Source organism: Phocoena sinus, chromosome 6 (assembly GCF_008692025.1).
Source record: "Phocoena sinus isolate mPhoSin1 chromosome 6, mPhoSin1.pri, whole genome shotgun sequence".
NCBI classification, from domain to species: Eukaryota; Metazoa; Chordata; class Mammalia; order Artiodactyla; family Phocoenidae; genus Phocoena; species Phocoena sinus.
In genome coordinates, this window is record NC_045768.1 from 36,711,645 (window position 1) to 36,733,166 (window position 21,522).

General features: G+C 38.9%; 1 protein-coding gene across 3 annotated transcripts in view; it reads right to left on the reverse strand.

The window, feature by feature from the left end:
• The window catches only part of RECK (reversion inducing cysteine rich protein with kazal motifs), a 73,213-nt gene that overhangs the window by 9,749 nt on the left and 41,942 nt on the right, over window positions 1-21,522 (reverse strand). For 2 of the 3 annotated variants that reach the window (XM_032636211.1, XM_032636212.1), the window contains 8 exons: window positions 21,135-21,402; window positions 17,862-18,041; window positions 13,200-13,412; window positions 11,382-11,518; window positions 7,859-7,999; window positions 6,522-6,710; window positions 4,889-5,011; window positions 2,706-2,877 (listed from right to left, as the gene is read on the reverse strand). In XM_032636211.1, coding sequence (XP_032492102.1) covers window positions 2,706-2,877; window positions 4,889-5,011; window positions 6,522-6,710; window positions 7,859-7,999; window positions 11,382-11,518; window positions 13,200-13,412; window positions 17,862-18,041; window positions 21,135-21,402 — 1,423 coding nt within the window. The remainder of the gene's footprint in view (window positions 1-2,705; window positions 2,878-4,888; window positions 5,012-6,521; window positions 6,711-7,858; window positions 8,000-11,381; window positions 11,519-13,199; window positions 13,413-17,861; window positions 18,042-21,134; window positions 21,403-21,522) is intronic. The other variant, XM_032636213.1, reaches the window with a different exon arrangement.

Below are 21,522 nucleotides of genomic sequence, written 5' to 3' on the forward strand. Positions count from 1 at the left end.
TGTGCTATACACCTTAAACTTATATAGTGCTATATGTCAATTCTATCTCAATAAAACTAGAAGAAAGAAATTAGAATGCATGTAGTAATAATTTTACAGAAATTTAAGACATTTGAAGAGAAATAATGAAAAAGAAGAACATTTAGAACTTCACTATCTATTAACATTGAAGGAATGAGAACAAAGAATATCAGGAGAAATTTGGTAATTTTGGAAGGAAAAACATTACCAATATGAATGTACAGAAATAAGAGGATCAATAGGAAAGGCTGAGACTCTGGGGGGTAAATTAAAATAAACACGATCAGGGCAGGGACTTTGTCTTGATTACTATTGCGTCCTAGTGTTTAGAAAGATGCCTGGTATATCAGTAGATACTTGATGAATGACTATAACTTTATTTATTTATTTATTCTCAACTTTTTGTTTTTTATTTTTTTTTTTGTTTTTTAAACAATTAGTTTTTGAACAGATAATACAAGCCCATGTAGAAAGTGAAAAGACACAAAATCATATACAGTGAAAAGTAAATCTCCTTCCTACTCCTTGTGTCCCAGCCACCTAATTCCTTTCCCCAGAGGCAACCATTATTATCAATTTCTTATTTATTCTTCCAGAGATACTTTATATAAGAATAAGCATTTATATATGCTGACTCAAAAAGTATGTGCACTTAAAATTTTGGTAGCCTTGGACAAATTGCCCTCCAAAGAGGATGTACCAATCTTCACCCCAAAATCCTCTTGTATGGGACTGCCTACTTCCCTACATTTTGTTATCAAACTTTTTACCTTTACCAATCTGGTAGACAGAAAATGGTACACAATTGTAGTTTTACCTTAATTTACATTTCTCTTAATATGAGAAAGGTTAAGCATTGTGGTAGATTGGCTAGATGATCATTCATCAAATTCATTTAATTTTCTTCCTGGGCATACATCTAGACTACATTTCCCAGTCTCCCTGGCAGTAGTTCTGGCCAAATGACTAAGTTCTAGACAATGGAGTGTGGCTGGAAGTAGAGATGAATTTTTAACCTGGGCTATAAAAGCCTCTCAAGAGCAACCTCCATCATCTCCCTTCTCTTGTCTGCTGGACAGAGGAGGACTAGAGGCTGTAGGAGCAGAGTTGCTAGATGGAAGGATCCTAAGTCTCTGAATCACATGTAGAAAGCCACCTGCTGAACACCCAAATGGACTGTATTTGAACTTCTACTATGTTAAAGCACTGATATTTTGTATACAGTAGCTAGAGTTACTCCCCGCCAGCTAATATAAGCATCTTTTCAAGTGTTTAAGAACCATCTGTACTTCTTCTCCTATGTTTACATCCTTGGTCCATTTTCTATTGGTTATTGATCTTTGCCCATTTTTATACTAGGTTGTTCATCTTTTTCATATTGATTGGTAGGGGTTCTTTATATTGTAAGGACATCAGCCCTTTCTCTGAGATTCTTCTCAGTTTGTCTTTTGTTTGTTACCATGCAGAAAATTTTCATTTTCATGTAGCTGCATTTTTCAAACTTTTCTTTTATATTGATTTTGTATTATACCCAGCCAGCCCTTTCCACTTTGGGATTTTATTGTTTTATTATAAAAGCAAGCCAACCTTATTCAGAAAGGTTAGCAAATAGAGGGAAACAAACAAATACCAAAGCAACCCTCAATTCTACCTCCCAACACAACTATATTATCCTTTTGACTTATTTCTTTATCATGTTTCTTTATGTATAGCACCCTGTCTTCTTTCCATAGCAATTCCCTGGGCTTAGTTTTCATGATGTAAACTTTGCTAGATGGGTGACCAACTCTCTTTGCTAAAAGAGAATTTAAACTTGTTAAAATAAATTTAACACATGAGAAAATCTTTCCTTCCCTTCACGCTGCACCAGGATTTTCAGGATGGAGAAGCAGTTGCTTGCTCTCCACAAAACCTTCATAAGGCAAGGACTGTGGCACCGGGACATGTCCTGCTCAGCTCTCTGAGGTAGTCAGTGAAAACTCCAGTTCTAGAAGCTTGAAACCTAAGTGGATCATCAGGACCCTCATCCTGCAGCCACCACAGACAGAAATCCATCATTAAGGCAAGGTCAACTGCACTCTGAGCTCCCGAGGAAAATGCAGAGAAAGGAGCCCCTAAACAACTTCATAAAATACTGAAGTTACACTTCCAGAGATTTCTCATGTCCCATCCCTACAATGGAGGTAGGTTTTAAGTAGAATGTTTCCTATTGCCATCAGGCATAAGTAGCTAGTAACAAGAATGCATCTGCTTCTCTTGTCTCAACTGCCACCTCTCCTTGCCTCACACTTTGTTCCAGTCTTACAAAACTGCTCTAGCTCCCGGCATACACCACGCTCTCTCCTCGTTTCCAGCAGCCAAGAGCTTTGCTCCTGTTACTCTCTCTGCCTTCACCAGCACCACCTTTCCTTCACCGTAAACCTTGCTGTCAGTCTCCTCCTCGTTTTTCCAGCCGACTGTCACATGCTCTAGAGGCTTTCCCAGGTTCCCCCAGGCTGTGTAAACTGCTCAACTTCTGGGCCCCCAATCAAAGCATGTTACCAAGCAGCTTTACCTGGATCTTTCCCTCTAGACTCCAACTTTTCAGGGCAGAGACCACCTTAGTTCATCTTTGTATTTTCACTGTCTGGTATAGAGTAAGTGGTGACCTTCAGTTGAAAAAGATAAGGAGGCATTTGACTTACCTTTGGTTTTTTGGGCAGGGGTTAGGAGTACATGGATCCTTTGAGATGCATGATCCAAACTCAAACTGATGGTCTTGGAGGCCCACACAGCGAGCAATGCAGGCACTGGGGTAAGTGCGTCCATTCTGCCCACACACAGGGACAAACTGATCTGCACAGTTACAGGGCAGACCTGAAGGGAAGAGAGTGCCTCAACAATGTGCATTTGTACGGTCCCCTTCCCCTCACGTTTCCTAATTAAGGCAAACCACTAACAAGCACGCAGAGGTCTCAGGTTAAAATACAATTTTAATAAGTCAGAAAAAAAATTCTTCCAATCTCTGACAGTGTTTTTAAAGGTGGCAAGGTTCTGAAAAGCCATTTGTCTGCATAATGACTTTCCTTTGTTCCATTTATTGCCAGCTAATTGAGGGCCTCCAGATCTTGATTCCAGGGGTAGAGACGAACAGAGCTATGGGTAGGAAAAGTAAAGAATGTTTCTCCCAATCTGGTATATAAAATATGAAATTTAGATGTTTGATTCTGGCTTAGGGGATTTCTAGAATGTTAAAGGATAATATCAAAACCAAGATAAATAATGAAGGTTGTAAATGCCTCACATAGGTTCCTTCCATCTCCTTAGGGAGGGGGAAGAACAAGAAGGTAGTAACTTGAGAAATTATTGTAACTTGAGACTTAAGAATTTTCATGAACATCTCCTTCTGAGTCCTGTGTGGACTGGGGCACTCTGAGTCCCCCAAAATGTGGTATACTTTGTGGCCAGTAAAATCTCCTTAGAGTCTACTAGCTAAATAGTCATTAATGTAATTTATCCCAGGACACGAGGGGCTACACATTACAGGGAAAAAGCATCCTTCTAGTTGTAAAGTTCAACTTCCCAAAACACTTAGATGTAAGTAAATAAATAAAAGTCTTCCGTGTACGTCCTTAGTTCATTTTTCATCCCCACATCATTTTAACTGTTTCTCTAAGCAGAATGAATTGTCCTCATCAGACCAAGCAGACAAAGGATAAAAATAAAGGACAACAACAACAGAAGAATAAATCAGCAAAGGCTGGTACTCATTAGGGTGGATAGAGGATGGGGTGGAGCTAGTCCTGCCTCTACTTCCTCATCAGTCTGCCGTTCACTTCTTATTTCTGATCTCCTTTTTATTTCCAATGGGCTGGAGATACAAGGTTGGTAAAACCCTATTCTGTTCTCTTCCTACCCCACTCCATGTGTAATACCAACTCCATGGAAGGAGAATCAAGCTGCTGGTGCAGCAGCAAGAAATGGAGTAAGGGCAGCTACCTGGTTCCTCTTCACCCAGAACCAAAGGTATTTCAGATTTGGGAAAAAGCAGGTACCAGCAGATGCCAGCCCCTGTGCTGTTGCTGTTGACAACCGTAGCTTCTTCTCAAGAAAAGAGCATCCCATCGAGCTAGGTTTTTCACTTATTGCAGCTGGTGTGAGCATAATACCAGCAGCATAAAGCAAAGGAAAGTCAAGAAAGTCGTATTCTTGACCGATTGTTCACAAAAATTCTTAAGTTTCAAAATTACAATAATTTCCTGAGTTACTTTCCTGTTTTTCCCCATCCCTACGGAGATATGAATGGAAGGAATCTATGTAAGGCATTTACAACCTTTGTCTTTGTCTTGCTTTTGTTATCACCCTTCAACATTCCAGAAATCTCCCAAGCGAGACTTGATACATCTAACTTCTAGATTTTATATAGTAGATTGGGAGAAACACTCTTTATTTTTTCTACCTATAGCTTTGTTTATAGGGGTCCCTACCTATATGAATTCAGTAAGACAAAGTAGGACAAGAAAGAAGGTGGTAATAAAAACATTAAAACAGAAGCAAATTTAGAAAATACATGGACACTTTAGACCATAATGGTAGGGATAAATGGGTATTTTAGCAAGTAGAAAAATTACATTTAACTAAAACCATCCCAATCACTGGCCCTGCTCTTTTTGACTCATGGAACTCTAAAAGGACCCTAAGAAACCACTTAGTTTAATGCCTTCAATTTATAGAGGAGGCAACAGATCCAGAGAGGAAAGTACCTTGCTCTCAGGTTATGTATTAATTTTACTGTGAAAATTTGCAGTTAAGGCAAGACCAGAGAAGTGGCCTTGAAGGGAACATGAGTACAAAGGGATGAGGGCAGCTTCTGGGTGACCATGGTTACCTGTGAAGGTACGACGGTCATCTTCTGAGCTGTGCTCACTAAGACACAGGCGGGTAGAACACACCAAATTACCAGCAAAACAAGAACAGATATTGCAGTCAATATTAAAGGAAGTTCCATGACCTGAGAGAAAGAGAAATAAAATGTTGATCTATGTAATGCATTTATAAATAAATCATAAATTTAAAAATTTAATAGTTTAAAGAGCTTTAAAATAGAAATTCTTGAAAGATGACTTCTGAGTACACAAACTAGGGAGTTAAATTTGTAATACTTATAGATTTGTATTTACCTCCCACCATACCCCTCCAAACCCCTAATGTGCTCATCTCACCAGACTGCTCCTTATTCTGAGAATGTTCCTGGCTACCTCTTTTGCCTCAAGTGCTCGTTCCTTTCCTCCTTCTGGAACTTTACTCATCTTTCCAGGACCAGTCCTGATGCCATCTTTGGGTTGAAGACTCTCCTGATGCCCTGGCAGAAATGACTAGCTCCTTAAAGTACATACATTTGGTCTGCTCCTTTTTATGGCTCAAATTCTCTCCCATCTTAGCATGCAAAGCATGACCTCAATCCCTCATCCCAGTTTCAGCCCCACAAGGCACTAGTATGTTCTTTTGTAGAGAATAGGCATTTAATCAATGAAAGCTTATGGAAGGAATGAACTTGTCTATCTTCAGATGTTTTCTGTGATTCAAGGTACATACATTACATTTTAGAATATGGACTAAGCAATGAATACCTGACTTGCTGGTCTAAGCAGAAATTTGCAAGCCCTTTTTAGCCAAGAGTACTCTTCTTAAAATAAAATCTCACCCAGAAGAGTAAAGCAAGAGGCATATGAAAGCTGAACTACTCTGGTTGATGGGTAGGGGGATGGACATAGAGGTAAGGGCAGCAGAATGAGCACGTGTAGTGGGGAACACATTCTCAAAAGTGGTCTTTTTTCACAATTTTTGAGGTTATATATTCATATGAACAGTTATTAGGGCTATAAGCAAAAGATGGTTAAGGAAACAGTGAGAAAGCAAGACTCTCAGACTTTTAGAGAAGGCGATAAAGCAGGGCACCTTTTAATGTGCTCTCTCGCAACCACGAATCAACAGTGTAGTTTCCATCCCCCAGTTTGCTTTGCATAACGTCAAACTCTGAGTTTTACTTCTGGGAAAGGGGCAGAGGGGAGAGAGACTGTTGAGGAAGGGGTGGGGAGGGGTAGACCTGTGTCCTTGCCTGTGGAGGGCAAGGGCTTTGGAGTCGAATAGGCCTGGGACTGAATTCTGCTTTGGTCATTTACTAGGTGGGTGACCTCTCTTACCATCAGCTTCTTTACAATAGCACCCGTATCAAAGAGCAACTGGGAGGATTTAAGGATATAACACAGGCCAAGACTTAGCATAGTGCTTGGCACACAGTTAAGAGTTCAAGTGTTAGTTATTATTAGCTATTAGTTCCTTCTTGATGAGGCTTCTAAGAGGGTTCCTTAGAAGTCCTCATGTTCTGTATAGTTGAAAAATACTTCCCTGGAATATTTGCTTTGTAGACTTTACTTTCTGGTGAGAACCCATCCAATATTCTCCCTACAAAATTAATATAACTAATCTCATGTTAAAAACAAAAACAGTTCAAGACTCACTTTTTCTTTTTCCTCCAACAATACAGGACTTCTGAAGGTCTATACAGTGCATCTCTATACAGTTTTCTAAGAGTCCACTTTGCCCACATGAGCAAATTTTATAACAACCAACTTCCCCTGCAGATGATGGCACTTGGATCAGTGTCCCCTGACGGACAATAAAATCAGATGCTTCTCCCAATTTGCAACCTGTATAGACAAAATTAGCTGAGAAAGTTGGTATTGTTCTCTGATATTGTTTTATGACATTAGATACACTTCACACAAGTCTTATAGGTACTGTGTGGCCACTAAAGATTATGTAATAGAACTTTCACTAAACTAAGGAACTGCTTTGGTTCACTGGCCAAAAACATATCCTCTCAAAAATTCCATGTTCCGTGAGATGGTGGTGATTAAAGGACATGTACCTCAAAGTTAGCAATAGTTCTGTACAAAAATGCTATAAGATATGTAGTTTTCTATTTCTTTAGGCTTATCAAATGTATGTTAAAATCACAGATATTTTTAAAATGGAGTATGCCGACTGACTAGTTTTAGAATAATCTTGGTCAGAAAACTTTTAGTGATGCAATACAAGTACATCTTAAATTCAAAGAAAAGTTGAATACTTGATTGGACTTAAGGAAAACCCATTTGTTTCCAAATTTAACAAGATTTATTATGATGCTATAGCTGATATATTATAGCATTACACAAATATTATACATGGTCTTTTGAGACATCATGCTTATTTAATCTTTTGTTCCTTTTTACTTCACACATGTTTAAAAATGTTGATTCTAACATGATAAAGAAACATTTTCAATTGGGAAAGAGACAAAAGAAAGCAACTATATTCTAAAGGGACCCACAGAGAGATAAAGACCATAAAAATTCTATGGGATAAAAAATTTTTCAGCCTTAAAATCATGTGCATTTCAGCACAACATTAAATTTATGAAGATAATTACACATCTGATTGAGAATGCTATTTCTCCATGTTTTAAAGGAGAGAAAAGAAAAAACACGAACAATGTGCAGTACATCTTCTCAAACATTACAGCATAGAAGACAAAGTACAAAAAGCTGGCCCAAGGGTCTTTCTTCTTTTGTTGTCAAGAACCCTATGACTCGTTATGAGAGTCTGGTTTTGGATTGAAATTAGGTTACAATCAAAATGACTATTGAAAATTACATTTGTCTTTGCTTACATAAATAATACATGTTGGAAAAACCTTGAACATTATAGAAAAACATAATTTAGAAAATAATCTCATTCCAAAGATAACTCCTATGAAGAAACAGCAGAGGCACGTACTCATACCCACCCCACACCCCACCCATCTACCTCTTACCTTGAACACAAGAGTATGGAAGGCAGGGATCACCAGATGGACACCCTTTCCGGTTTACCTCACAGAGCTCATTAGCGGGGCAAGGATTTGGGTTACAGGGATGAGTCACTTCTTCTACAATGTTACCCAAAGTACTTGGTCCTGAAAAAACAAAAACAGATCAGTTTAACCAACCCAAAAGAGTAACAGAGGTCTGTAAATTGTCTGAGTTAATGACATCTGGAACAAATGGACAGCTCATGAGGACTGATTCTAGTAAGCTATTAAAATACTCAGATTCCTTGATCATTTGTGCATTTAGTATAAACATACATTCATTCATTTGTTATAAATAAATGTTATTGGGTGCCTACAATACACCTGGCAAGGTTCTAGGTACTGGAGATACAGTAGTGAACAAAATAGACAAATCTCTAACATAGAGTTTACATTCTGATCAGGAAATAGACAATAAATAGACACTGTGTGTGTGTGTGTGTATGTGTGTGTGTGTGTGTGTATATGTAAATAAAAAGTCAGATAACAATAAATAATAAGCAGTGTAAGGGGATGGAAAGTAACAGGTATATTTTGAATAAGGTAGTCAAATAGCTTATGTCTAAGAGGGATAATTTAGCACATTTCACCATAAATGATGATAATTTATTATGGTAAGATGGACCCTATACCATGATTATATTTCTCGTTAAACAATGACCAAGGAAGAATCTCATTTAATATACAGTCATCCCTCAGTATCTGTGGGGGATTGGTTCCAGGACCTCCATGGATACCAAAAACTGAGGATGCTCAAGTCCTTTATATAAAATGGCATACAGGGGCTTCCCTGGTGGTGCAGTGGTTGAGAGTCCGCCTGCCGATGCAGGGCACGTGGGTTCGTGTCCTGGTCCGGGAGGATCCCACATGCCGTGGAGCGGCTGGGCCCGTGAGCCATGGCCGCTGAGCCTGCGTGTCCGGAGCCTGTGCTCCGCAAAGGGAGAGGCCACAACAGTGAGAGGCCCGCGTACCGCAAAATAAATAAATAAATAAATAAAACCATAAAAAAAAAAAAAGCATACATAGTATTTGCATATAACCTAAGTACTCTCTCCTGTATAGTTTAAATCATCTCTATACATAGTATTTGCATATAACCTAAGTACTCTCTCCTGTATAGTTTAAATCATCTCTAGATTATTTATTTTAATTTAATTAATTAATTAATTAATTTTTGTTTGTGTTGGGTCTTCATTGCTGTGCGCGGGCTTTCTCTAGTTGCGGCGAGCGGGGCTACTCTTTGTTGTGGTGTGCGGGCTTCTCATTGCGGTGGCTTCCCTTTTTTTTTTGCTGTACGCGTGCCTCTCACTGTTATGGCCTCTCCCGTTGCGGAGCACAGGCTCCAGATGCGCAGGCTCAGCGGCCGTGGTTCACGGGCCTAGCCGCTCCACGGCATGTGGGATCTTCCCGGACGGGGGCACGAACCCGTGTCCCCTGCATCGGCAGGCGGACTCTCAACCACTGCGCCACCAGGGAAGCCCGCAGTGGCTTCTCTTGCTGTGGAGCACGGGCTCTAGGCACATGGGCTTCAGCAGTTGTGGCTCGCGGGCTCTAGGGTGTGCAGGCTCAGTAGTTGTGGTGCACAGGCTTAGTTGCTCCATGGCATGTGGGATCTTCCTGGACCAGGGCTCAAACCTGTGATCCTTGCATTGGCAGGTAGATTCTTAACCACTGTGCCACCAGGGAAGTCTATCTCTAGATTATTTATAATACCTAATACCATGTAAATAGTTGTAAATAAAATGTAAATGCTATGTAAATGGTTGCCAGGTGTACAACAAATTCAAGTTTTGCCTTTTGGAACCTTCTGGAATTTTTCTTTTCCGAATATTTTCAATCAGCAAATGCGGAACCTGTGGATATGCAGGGCCAACTATATGTGTGATATTTAAAGAGAGTATTGAAATTTAAACAAAAGCATTTCTTTAAGTTTCCTCCCACTGAAAAAGTTTCCTTCTACACATATATTTGACTGCTCTAATAGCATCCAGGATTGTGAATACATTCATTTTGCCTACTTGATTTTAGGCCAGACTCACCCTCTAAGGCTAATAGAGGTAGAGCGCTCTTGGAGTTTATCTCATCCAGCCCAATCATTTTATAAATAGGGAAGCTGAGACTCAAAGAAGTGATCTGCCTATGATTCTAGTCTAATGCTCTCTTTTTTTCTATACTGGTCACTAAGGCTAAGGGACACAGTTTGTTTGTCTTGAGAAAATATAGCAGACATTTTCTGCTATATATAGCAGGATGGCAATGGGCCCACGGATAAAAACATCTCTCCCAGTTTCCCTTACAATTAGGGGTGGTTTTCCCTTACACTAGGATATGGTGGCTAGAATTACAGTAGTCATGTTGTGACGATAAATACATGAAGTAACCTTGATGATGGAAGCCAAGCACTAAGGACGGTGGAGAAAGAAAAAGGAGGCTAGGTTCCTGATGATGGAGCCACTGTAACAACCCTGGACTATTTACTTCTGGGCTTTCTTTTGCTTCTATCTGCTCTGTTAGTTGCAGTTGAACTTAATCCTCTCTAACACAGGAAAACAAAGCTAGCAGGAGCTGAACTCACTGCCTTTCCAGCTAGCTCATGGCACTAATGCCCCCTGGTGGCAGCCTAAACACTTCCCTTACCCTAACTACATGGTGTGTATGAGTTCTACGTGTTAATCCCTGGTTTCCACCACACATAGATAGTCACCTCCTGCCAGGAAGCTTAGCTCCAGAATCCCTCAAGAAGATACCAACTTATTCTTCTAGCTCTTGGCAGGAGTATTTGGCACAGAAAAATTCCATTTTTCATGAACTAACCCAGACCATCATTCCTTACCCCCTATTTGGTGGATAAGTCCAAGCCAACACCTGGCTCAGGTCCACTGATATTCCAACGACAGAAAGCTGAAGAATCCCTAGGGGAAATTCCACTTCTTGGTCAAATCATGGCAAGGAGACGGCAATGATAAAGAGCTGGTTATCTGAGTATGCTGGCCCCTGATTCACCACTTAGAATTCCTGATTGATAACAGTTCACTACCTCCTCAGACTGATATATATTTGCTTCTCTGTACATATTTTAAGATGGGGGGGACTGACATATACACACTACTATATATAAAATAGATAACTAATAAGGACCTACTGTATAGCACAGGGAACTCTACTCAATACTCTGTAATGTCCTATATGGGAAAAGAATCTAAAAAAGAGTGTACATATGTATATGTATAACTGGTTCACTTTGCTGTACACCTGAAACTAACATAACGTTGTAAATCACCTAGACTCCAATAAAAATTAAAAAAAGAAAAGAGAGAAAGATGACAATTCTTTCCTGAGCCAAAGAGGCCAAGCAAATAAGAGTCTGCAGTTGAGGTAGTATCATTAAAGCACATGTTCTCAACAGAATGATACTCATCCAAAGCAAACATCAAGGGCAGAGACAGAAGGGAGAAGCCTTTGAAATTAAAGAAACCGAAGTACTTACTGAGATATGTATCCAAAGGTATACAGTTCTCCAGGTCATCTGTAGGTGACAGAAGCTCACAAATACTTTCAGCTGTGTGGTCTTCAGGGAATTTGTTCTGGTCCCCACATTTCTTCAGAATCTCCACACAATCTGATCTTGAAAAGGAAAACACACACAAATTTAGGGTTTGAGGAACTGCCTCACGTTGTCTAGCCAGTATCAATTGTTTCAGTTTTCATAACTCAACAATGTTTCACACTTTATAGGTGTAAGTATGACAAAAGAGAATAGGAGTGATAGCAGACCTTATTAGGTTGAGGAGTAAGTAATGTATTACCATATCAAAGCATGCCTAACTTTCTCCGACCTGGGATCAAAGGCCTTGCTCAAATTTTACACTCATACTTACTGTTACTACCATCTGTGTGGCTGTTCACTGTCTTTGAAAGGAAATGAACCTAGGCTAATCTGATTTGCTCTTTGCAAAATCATACATTGTCTCAGGACCTTATGCATGCTTGCTTCTTCCTTTCTTCTTCTATCACTCCCTTCCTGCCATTCTCTTTTTAAAAATCTGCTTTGTTATCAACATTAAGGTGTTTGGCCTATAAAAACTGGAAAATCCACTACTTTACAATTTTCTGTCTTCAATAGGGATTTGACATCTATAAAATTTCCATGCTAAGAGTCTATAAATTTCCCACTTGTTGCCTCTGTCTTGTCACCCAGTAGTTACCCCTCATCTCTCCCCTACTCAGGCCACCCTCAAGTCATGTCAGAGAACAGATCCGGACCTTATTCAAGGTTGAAATAATCTGCAGTCAGTCATCAAGTGCCCAGCAGCACTGAGCCACATACCAACACCTTAAGGGCTGGATATTACCTTGGTTTTGGAAACAAAGATGCTTGAAGAGCAGCCGACACAGATTACTATGTAGTTAATGCTTTTGGTTTCACCCACCATAGCAGCTTTCATCTTTATCTTAGATCCTTTTTTTCTTGTCTTCCTATTTATTTTAAATTTTATTTTTTATTGGAGTATAGTTTTATTTATAATGCTGTGTTAGTTTCAGGTATAGCAAAGTGATTCAGTTATATATATACATATACATATATATATATATATTCTTTTTCTTTATATATATATATATATATATGTATTCTTTTTCAGATCTTCTCCCTTATAGGTTATTACAAAATACTGAGTATAGTTCCTTGTGCTATACAGTAGGTCCTTGTACTTTATCCTAGATCTTAAGCAAACCATTCACAAAATGTTTTACGAACAGGCCCTAATGACTATATTTACTAAGTCTTTCACTCATCAAACATTTTTGGAATACCTATTGCATATTAGGATTATGCTAATCCCTGAAGAGGAGAAAAAGAGGAGAGAGGAGATAAGAAAAGAGAGGTACAAAGAAGAATAAACTCCTCAAGGAGAGCAAGGTCTAACAGAATATGAAACAAGTACACAAATTAAAATATACAAATAGAATTGTGCATTGAAGATATGCAATGTTTCTTGAACTAAGTTCCATAAGAGAAGTACAAATAAAGGTCCACAGAAATTTGTAGTAAGGATAAATTACTATCAGCTGGAAAAATCTGGGAAGATTCCATAGGAATGACTGGTATTTGAGAGGGGCTAAGAAGGACAGGCGGTGGGCGAGTGGAGATGGAAGAGTATTTTCAGCAGAGGAGGAAAAGCATTTAACATGTGGGGGTGATGGGCAAAAGGAAGTGGTGGGAAAGAAAACTAAAGATAGGCTGTGGGTAGAGATCTTGAAAGGTCTGAACCAAAACCAGAGAGTCATTATGATGAAAGAAACTTACTTGCAAATAATACTTCCCCGGGATTTACTATGACAAGGTTTAATCTGCAGTGAACAAGCTATTGCTTTCCACATTTCTGGCTGGCACTTTTTAATGTCAAGAACAGGTATGTTGATAAATGGCATCTTTATGCTTCCTTTCTCCCACAGCTTCATGTCATTCATGGCTCCTTGATCTGACTGAGCATTGCAACTCCTGAAAAGTTCTGTTGGTCTGAAAAGAAAAAAGGCCAGAAGGAATCAAGAGGCAATTACTTTCTACAGAGAAACAATGTGTAAAATCTTGACATGCTAATGCATCAGGAAAATTTGATTTTTTTTAAGGAAGAAAGTACATACAACCTATCAAAGATTGTCAGCTTTGAATATATGAAAATTCAATGTAGACACAGACACTAGCATTAAGACTCTGATTGCAATTTTTCTCTATAATATGGATTTTTGTGAGGCAGTTAAAAACTTTAAAACACTGTGGACAGGACTATCATCTCCAACTATACCATTTCTTTCATTTCACAAAATAAATATTAAAGTCCAAGTTTTAAAAATTGAGGTATTATTTATAAAAATAAAATTTACAGATTTTATGGTTAGTTTGATGCGATTTAACAAACATGTACCTTTACACAGGCATATCTAAATCAATAAAGAAGCATTTCCATCACGTCAGAAAGTTCCTTTGTGTCCCTGTCCAGTCAATGCCCTCCCTGCTGACTGCACCCCAGAGGCCACCACCATCTGTGCTTAGATCACCATCGATTAATTCTGCCCATTGTAGAACTTCATATAAATGGAATCATACTATATGTATTCTTTTGGGTCTAGTGTCTTTAGCTAAATAATCTTCTTGAGATTTACTTATGTTGTTATACATATAAATTGTTCTTTTTATTTTTCAGTAGTATTCCATTAATAAATGTACCACAATTTGTTTATCTCAGTGGTTTCCAAACTTTTTGATCTCATGACTCATTTCCATTCTTGAAATTATTAAGTTCTCAAAAAGTTTTTGTTTATGTGGGTTATATCCACCCCTACCCATCACATTGTAAATCAAAACTGAGAGATTTTTAAAGTACTTATTCATTTAAAATGATAATAAACCCATTCACTACATGTTAAAGCAAAAATTAGTGAGAAGGGTAGATCTGTTTTATAGTTTTGAAAATCTATTTAAATGTCTGGCTTTATAGAAGACAGCTGCATTTTCATTATCTGCTCCTGCATTCAATCTGTTGCTGTATCATGTCTTAAAGCAGCTGGAAAACTTCACTCTTCACTCTTTTGAGAATGTGAGTGAAATAGGCAAATAACATCTTAGTATTATTATAAAAATAGTTTTGATCTCAAGGGGTTTTGGGGACCACAGGCCACACTTTGAGAAATGCTGGTTTATTCATTCACTGTTTTATAGACATTAAGGTTGTTTCTAGTTTTCATGTCTCTTTCCCCTGGCTATGAATGGCATTTTTAGGTCATAACTTATTAAGAAACTGCCAAACTGTTTTCCAAAGTGGTCATACCATTTTACACTCTCACCAGCAATGTATGAAACTTCTAGTTGGTTTACATGCTTATCAGTCTTCTAATTTTAACTTTTGGTATGAGGAGGCATCTCATTGGGGTTTTTATTTGCATTTTGCATGACTAATGGTAATACACTTTTTCATATACTAAGTAGCTCTGTTGATGTCTTCTTTGATGAAGTGTGCTTGAAAATATTTTGCCCTTTTTTTTTTTTTTTTGTTGCGTTACGCGGGCTTCTCACTGTTGCAGCCTCTCCCGTTGCGGAGCACAGGCTCAGCGGCCATGGCTCACGGGCCCAGCTGCTCCACGGCATGTGGGATCTTCCCGGACCGGGGCACGAACCCGTGTCCCCTGCATCGGCAGGCAGACTCGCAACCACTGCGCCACCAGGGAAGCCCTGCCCATTTTTTAATTGGGTTGTTTGACTTTTTATTATGAGGCTGTGGGAGTTATTTATATATTCTAGATACAGGACCTCTGTCAAATGCACGTGTGTGTGTACATGTGTAATATATTGAGTATGTTTTCTCAGACTGTGGCTTATCTTTTCAAATTTTAAATGGTGTCTTTTGGTGAACAAAAATGTTTACCGTTGAACTCTAGTTCATTAATTTTTTTCTTTTATAATTAGTGTATTTTGTGTCCTGCCTACAAAATCTCTGGCTATATAAGGCTATCAACATAGTCTGCTATTTTTTTTTTCTAGAAGCTTTTATTTTTAGCTTTTATGTTTAGTTCTACGACCCATCTTGAATTAATTTTTGTGGATGGTGTGAGATGGAGGTTAAGGTTTTATTTTTTTCATACAGCTATTCAGTTGTTCCAGCATCATTTGTTGATAAGATGTTTCTTTTTGCACTGAATTGTCTTGCTGCCTTTGTTGAAAATCAATTTATATGTGTGGGTCTATTCTTGCCTATTTTGTCATTGATCTATTTGTCTAAACTTATGCCAATATTACATTGATTTAATTTCTTTCTAAAATTAAAAAAATTTTATTTATTTATTATTATATATTATTATTCTTTTTTGGCTGCACCACACGTCTTGTGGGATCTTAGGTTCCTTGACTAGGGACTGAACCTGGGCCCTCGGCAGTGAAAGCACAGAGTCCTAACCACTGGACCACCAGGGAATTGCTACATTGACTTAATTTCTATTGCTTTATAATAAGTCTTGAAATCATGTACTGTAAGTTCTCCAAATTTATTCCTTAAAAAAATTGTTTTAGCTATTCTAGGTTATTTGTCTTTTCATATGAATTTTAGGATTAGTCTGGCACTTTCTATTTTAAAAAGCTGGTTGGGATTTTGATTGAGATTGCACGGAATCTAGAGATTGGTTTCAGGAGAATTAACATCTTAACAATATTGAGTCTTCTAATCCATGAACACGGTACTTCTCTCCATTTAACTTCTCTCTTCAAAGTTTTCTGGTTCCTAGTGTAGAGTTCTTGCACAACTTTTGTTAATCTCTAAGTATTTCATATTTTTGATGCAATTGTGTAAATTTTTTTTTATAAATTTCATTTTCTAATTGTTTGTTGCTAATATACAGAAATACAATTGGCTTTTGTATGTTAAAGTTGTACCCTGTGACTTTGTTAAATTCAAGGATTTAAGGGGAGCTTGTATGCAGATTGTTGGGGCATCTCCTTTTGTGGTTCCCTCCTTTCTGGGATTTTCCAATTTCATATCCAGCCACTCTGGCAGCCCCAAACTGTGATCTCTTAACTCCTGAGCCCAAGACTGCTGCTTTTTGCTTGAATTCTATATGCCATGCCAGGGGACTGAGAGTGCCCATGAAGAAAAAACTGGATAAATGTGGCCCCCACTCAGTGTGGCTTCTATCTTTCATGAGATGTACCTCCTCCTGTTTTTGGTTACTCTCAAATGGCTTCAAAACAATTATGTTTTTATATTTTGTGCAGAGCTCATAATTGGTACTGACAGGAGTGGCAGTCTGATACAAACTGCTCCACCATTACCAGAAGCTAGAACTATGTGCAAATTTAACTTGAAACATTTCATAGACTTCAAATTTGCTCAACCTCTAAGCGAGGTCCTTATTGGCTAACACTAGTTGTAAAGATACCTCAATTTTCTTACTCAAAATAATAATCTGAAAAAAAAATAATAATAATAATAATCTGAATACTTTTAAGAGGATCGGATGTATGTTAGCTTGAGGTGAGTATCCTCTGAACTTCCTTCTGCCTCAACTGAATGATTCTCTTCCTTTTTGTGTTCTTGATCTCTGGGCTGCAGCTCATAAAACCAGCCAGTCCCCTTTTCTTTAGAAACTCTCCCTCTCTGGCTTCTCTGATATGGCATTCTCTATGCTTCTGGATGCCCTTTTTCTGTTTTCTTCATTGCTTCTTCAGCCATCAATTCAGTTCTTGGCCCTTATTTTTCACACCATAACTGATATCTCAGGGAAACACCTATTCAAATTGCTTCTGTAAAGAAAGTTTTTGTTTGAAATAGGGGACTCACTGAGTGGGAACTTCAACCAATCTGAAGGTCTTTCAAAACAAATTGTCCGGGCTTCCCTGGTGGCGCAGTGGTTGAGAGTCTGCCTGCCATTGCAGGGGACACGGGTTAGTGCCCCGGTCCGGGAAGATCCCACATGCCACGGAGCGGCTGGGCCCGTGAGCCATGGCCGCTGAGCCTGCGTGTCCCGAGCCTGTGCTCCGCAGCGGGAGAGGCCGCAACAGTGAGAGGCCCACGTACCACAAAAACAAAAACAAAAAAACAAAAAAAACACAAAATTGTCCGTAAGAGGGCATTTGGATGAGCAAATTGCTCACAGTCTTTTATTCTGCAGTGAATTATTTCCACTGGTGGTGCAGCAGAAGGGAGAGGGGAAGAATGGTAGACTGAAGGCAGAGGAGACTCTTTGAGTTCTAGAAGTTTGAAGTATCTTGAGATTAGAAGGGACTTTGTTACAGTGCTTCCTTTCCCAGGGGTGATTTACAAGATAGAATATAGCATTTAAAGATGAAATGATAAAGGTATACTACTTCCTTTTAACTTAGCAGGAACAAAATCAGAGTAAAATGATCTTTTCACTTATTTAAAAACAAGGCAATTAATGATAAAATACTTCTATTCCACGTATAGTAATTTGCTCCTACCTGTTGTTAAAATTAGTACAGTAAGTAAGATTTCTACAGCCCAACTGGCAAGGTTCCCGAACATCTGCTAAACAGGTCAACATGGACACTTCCACTGGATTATATTCACAAAAGCGATCAAACTCTTGCCAACTCTGTGTATTGCCCCAGCTCATGCTATAAAGTTTAGTGCACAGTTCCCTGAAACAAAAGAACAAATGAAGAAACGTACAGATGAGCCAAATGAATAAATATTTGATTTGCATAAAACTTGAACTCTATGAACTGTACTTTAGAACATAAATGCAAAAAAAAGTACAAAAACCAAAAGACTAAGATCTATCTTCTAGAATTTAGAGCCTGAAAAAGTAATCTTTTATATGAAAAAGTTAGCTTTATTATCCATCTCTTTCCTTTTTGCTATGGTTTCTAGAAAGCTCAGTGCTAAATTTAATGTTTAATTATAGTATTTGTACACCCTTATTCTTGGCACAATTATTCCCCTTTGTATTTCTGATCTCTCTTTTACCTCTACTTGAAGTAAGGTAAAGCGTATGGTGTTGCCTCCACAAAGATATAGTCCAGGGCTTCCCTGGTGGCGCAGTGGTTGGGGGTCCGCCTGCCGATGCGGGGGACGCGGGTTCGTGCCCCGGTCCGGGAGGATCCCGCGTGCCGCGGAGCGGCTGGGCCCGTGAGCCATGGCCGCTGAGCCTGCGCGTCCGGAGCCTGTGCTCCGCAACGGGGGAGGCCACGACAGTGAGAGGCCCGCGTACCGCAAAAAAAAAAAAAAAAAAAAAAAAAAAAAAAAAAAAAAAGATATAGTCCACTATATTTATACTTCAATCACAGGAGGCAAAACTGTGACATGATCCTCAGACTCCTTTTTTTTTTTTTTTTTTTGCGGTACGCGGGCCTCTCACTGTTGTGGCCTCTCCCGTTGCGGAGCACAGGCTCCGGACGCACAGGCTCAGCAGCCATGGCTCACGGGCCCAGCCGCTCCACGGCACGTGGGATCTTCCCGGACCGGGGCACGAACCCGCGTCCCCTGCACTGGCAGGTGAACTCTCAACCACTGCGCCACCAGGGAAGACCCAGACTCCTTTCAAGAAGCATTATAGACTTAGGGTTCACTGGATTCTCCCTGAAAATGCATCCCCAAGCCACTTATATTCCTTAAGATATACCAAGATAGCCTACATGTAAAGGCTTTATGAATTCCAAAACTGCTATAAACTACTGTATATAGTAATATATACTATATATATATATATATATACACTATTGTAGTATGTATGCATTTTTATTTCAGTACTCGATGATTATAAAGCAACTTCAGTGCATGTATAAAGCTAAAATAACATCAGTATCATTTCCAAAGTGCTTTCATACATTATATTCATTAGTTTAATTTTTAACATTTATAAATGTAATAAAAGTATCAAAAAAAAGTAACACATAATATAAAATTTTAATACTACCGGAATATGCAAAATCACAAGTAGAAATTCTCCACCCCTGTCACATTTTGACTCTCATAATTACCCCTATGAGGAGGGTATCTTTACTTTTATAAGTTTGCTCATTCACTCTACCAGCATTTATTAAGTGCCTGTTTTGTGTCAGGCCCTGTTGAAGGCACTGGAAATGCAGTGGTGAATAAAAGAGACAAAGTCTCTGCTCTCAGTTGAGCTTACACATCATGGGGATGAGAAAGCTGATATCAAGATCCATTAGGTAGGGACTTCGCTGGAGGTGCAGTGGTTGAGAATCTGCCTGCCAATGCAGGGGACACAGGTTTGAGCCCTGGTCCAGGAAGATCCCACATGCCGCGGTGCAACTAAGCCTGTGCACCACAACTACTGAGCCTGTGCTCTAGAGCCCATGAGCCATAACTACTGAGCCCACGCGCCACAACTACTGAGCCTCTGTGCCTAGAGCCTGTGCTCCGCAACAAGAGAAGCCACAGCAATGAGAAACCCACGCACCGCAACAAAGAGTAGCCCTGCTTGCCACAATTAGAGAAAGCCTGCACGCAGCAACTAAGACCCAACGCAGCCATAAAAAAAAAAAAAAAAAAAAAAAAAATCCATTAGGTACCTTGATCTGGAAATCAGTCCTTTCTTTAGTCCTAACTTTCTGTATGACCTTGGACAGACTGTTTAACATCTCAGAGTTAGTTTTCTATATATATACACAAGAATTATACAAATTGACATCATAAGTCATAAGATGATACAAGTCATCTTGTAAGGTTTCATGAGGATGAAACAAGATGAAAGTGAAAGCATTCAGTAAACCATAAAACCTTACATCAAGGTAAGAGGTGCCATGTTTCTTACTGAAATTCTGGGATGAGACAGCCAGTCCTATCTCCAGAGACTACAGGGCATAAACTCTTTTGTAGACATTCAAAAAAGTACTCAGCATCCCTCCCATATGTACATTTATCAATTCCTATCAGCAACACAATTTCCTGAATTATAGGGCCAACTTAACTTCTCTTTTAGCCCTTCTGTTAATTTTCTTTGGATATTTCCCAGATTTTTTCATATCTTTGATAAAGTCTGATGAGCTATTCTAGGCACAATTTTTTGCTAAAGTCCATCCAATTTAGAAACCACAGGAAAGATCGTTTCACTCCTCGTATGTCATATTCATTTCAGGATATTCTAGTAATATGTGGTACCTTTTCACCCAAAATATCTCTAATAAAGCAAACTTCTGTTTCGCCTGTGTTAAACCTTTACCTTATCTCCATTTATTCTTATCTATAGATTGTGTTTCCTCCAACCTACACAAATAGTATTGCCAATTTTTTATCCCTAAGTGTATCATCCAAATGAATGCCAATACACTGCTGTCTAACTTTGGATATAAGTGTCAGCCCAGGTTATTCACCAACATATGCAAAAAGTTGATTAAGTTCAAAGTTTCACAATTTAACAAAAAGAATATCCCTTAGATGTCTGGTCAAGACATCTCCTAAATTGTAAGCTTACTTGATGATAAACTCGAGGGTAGAATTCATATTGCATCATCTTTAAATATTTATTGCCCTGCCAATGCTAAACCTCCACACCCCAAAACACAGTGCTTTTAGCTCAATGTACAAAAACAATGTTCTATATATACATCATGCTCAATAAATATCTGCTGGATGAAAGAATGATTTTATATCTTCTAGACTCTTAAGACTACACAGTGCAAGAACATAACACATATTTGCTAGACTTAAATTCATTAATTAAAATGCTATTTTCTACTGTTTTTAATAAAGGAAAATGAGGTACTAACCTACACGTTGAAGTGTTTGCTTTAGAACAACAGTGCAATTTAGCGCCATCAAGGCCTGTAGAGGGAGGAGGGTGTACAGTGACTCCAGGGTGAACAGATTGTGAGCTTTCAAGAAAACACTGCCAAAGTGGATCCTGAGGCAAAGGCTGGGTCTTACAACCCTCGATGAGGCCATCAACAATCTCCATTTCTGTTTTCTTAGACATCAGAATTCTCTTGCAGGCATTTTGGCAAGCATGATCTTCAGCTCTGTCACAGCAATATAAACCTACATTTTCAGAATATAAGTGGCTTAATTAGCTGGTTTTATGCCATGCATTGCTCAGACAGAAGGACCCAGTGGTGTACTGGAACCTGTCACTACTCTTGAGTCATGTCAATTTCTCCA